The 1,111-nt window shown below is 49.1% G+C and overlaps 1 protein-coding gene across 1 annotated transcript in view; it reads right to left on the reverse strand.

Moving 5' to 3' along the window:
• The window catches only part of dgkh (diacylglycerol kinase, eta), a 56,648-nt gene that overhangs the window by 20,625 nt on the left and 34,912 nt on the right, over positions 1-1,111 (reverse strand). Inside the window, exon 10 of the mRNA XM_087170225.1 lies at positions 730-784. Within this exon, the coding sequence (XP_087026351.1) occupies positions 730-784 (55 nt within the window). The remainder of the gene's footprint in view (positions 1-729; positions 785-1,111) is intronic.

Here is a 1,111-nt window from a genome sequence, read left to right on the forward strand (position 1 = left end):
ACGTGAGGAGGTGGAGAGAGAGAGAGAGAGAGATAGAGAGAGGGAGAGGGAGAGAGACAGAGAGAGAGAGAGAGACAGAGAGAGAGAGGGAGGTGGAGAGAGATATCTTTTATTTTCATTTATTCCTTTTTTCTGTTTTTGTCTTATGCATCGTTCATCTGGATTCCCCATCCTCTCTCTCTCTCTCTCTCTCTCTCTCTCTCTCTCTTATCCATCTACCAATTAGCCGATACCAGCTTTTCACAGACTCACTGACTGTATGTGTGTGTGTGTGTGTGTGTGTGTGTGTGTGTATGTGTGGCTTCAGCAACAGTAATACAATCACACATGCTTGTCTGAGTCTGTCTTGCAGGTGCTGATCTCCATCTAGAATGAGTTTAATGTGGGCTCTGGCAAACACACACACACACACAATGTTGAACGGTGAGCCTTGGGGTTCTTCGTATGTCTCTGCAGAGCTCTTCTTCTTCTTCGGTGGTGTCTGCGCGCTCACTTGGACAGCGAGCTGGGAGCTGTCTAATTATAATTCTCCTCACACACACGTCTTGATTGCAGCTCTATTTAAAGCGGAGGTGTGTACCGACCTGTCAGATGAGGCTATTTTTAAACCACCTGGCTTCACAAGAAACAGCCGGTTTCCTGGAGCAGCTGCCCTGTCCCTGTCTAATACCACTTATGACTAGCAGGAAGCTGATAACGGAGTGCGGATCTGATGCTGAGATCAATTACCCTGAGGGGAAATAATGACACTGTCTGTCGTTCTGTTTCCCGCCACACGCTCCAGCTGTTTGTGAGAATGAGAAACCTGGTCTCAGACTTCTGGACGGCTGTGTGTGTGTGCGATAACGGGACCTCGACGCCTCCATCAAACCGAGAGTGAATCATCCCTCCCTCCCCCCGCTGCCGTCTCCTCCACGTGAAGGAGCGGAAGGTCAAAGTTCAGAGAGAAGACACTGCCAGACCAAATGAGGTGAAATCTCATTTATTCACCTCTGAAATGTGGCGATTGCTCATAGGGGCCGTCTGACATCGACCTCTGACCCTCTGAATGAGTCAGCCTGATTGCACAGGTGATTGTGTGTGTGTGTGTGTGTGTGTGTGTGTGTGTGTG

This window comes from Seriola lalandi, unplaced genomic scaffold, assembly GCF_002814215.2.
Source record: "Seriola lalandi dorsalis isolate HSWRI2012SDOR001 ecotype SW California unplaced genomic scaffold, Sedor1 jcf7180002054936, whole genome shotgun sequence".
Lineage (NCBI taxonomy): Eukaryota > Metazoa > Chordata > Actinopteri > Carangiformes > Carangidae > Seriola > Seriola lalandi.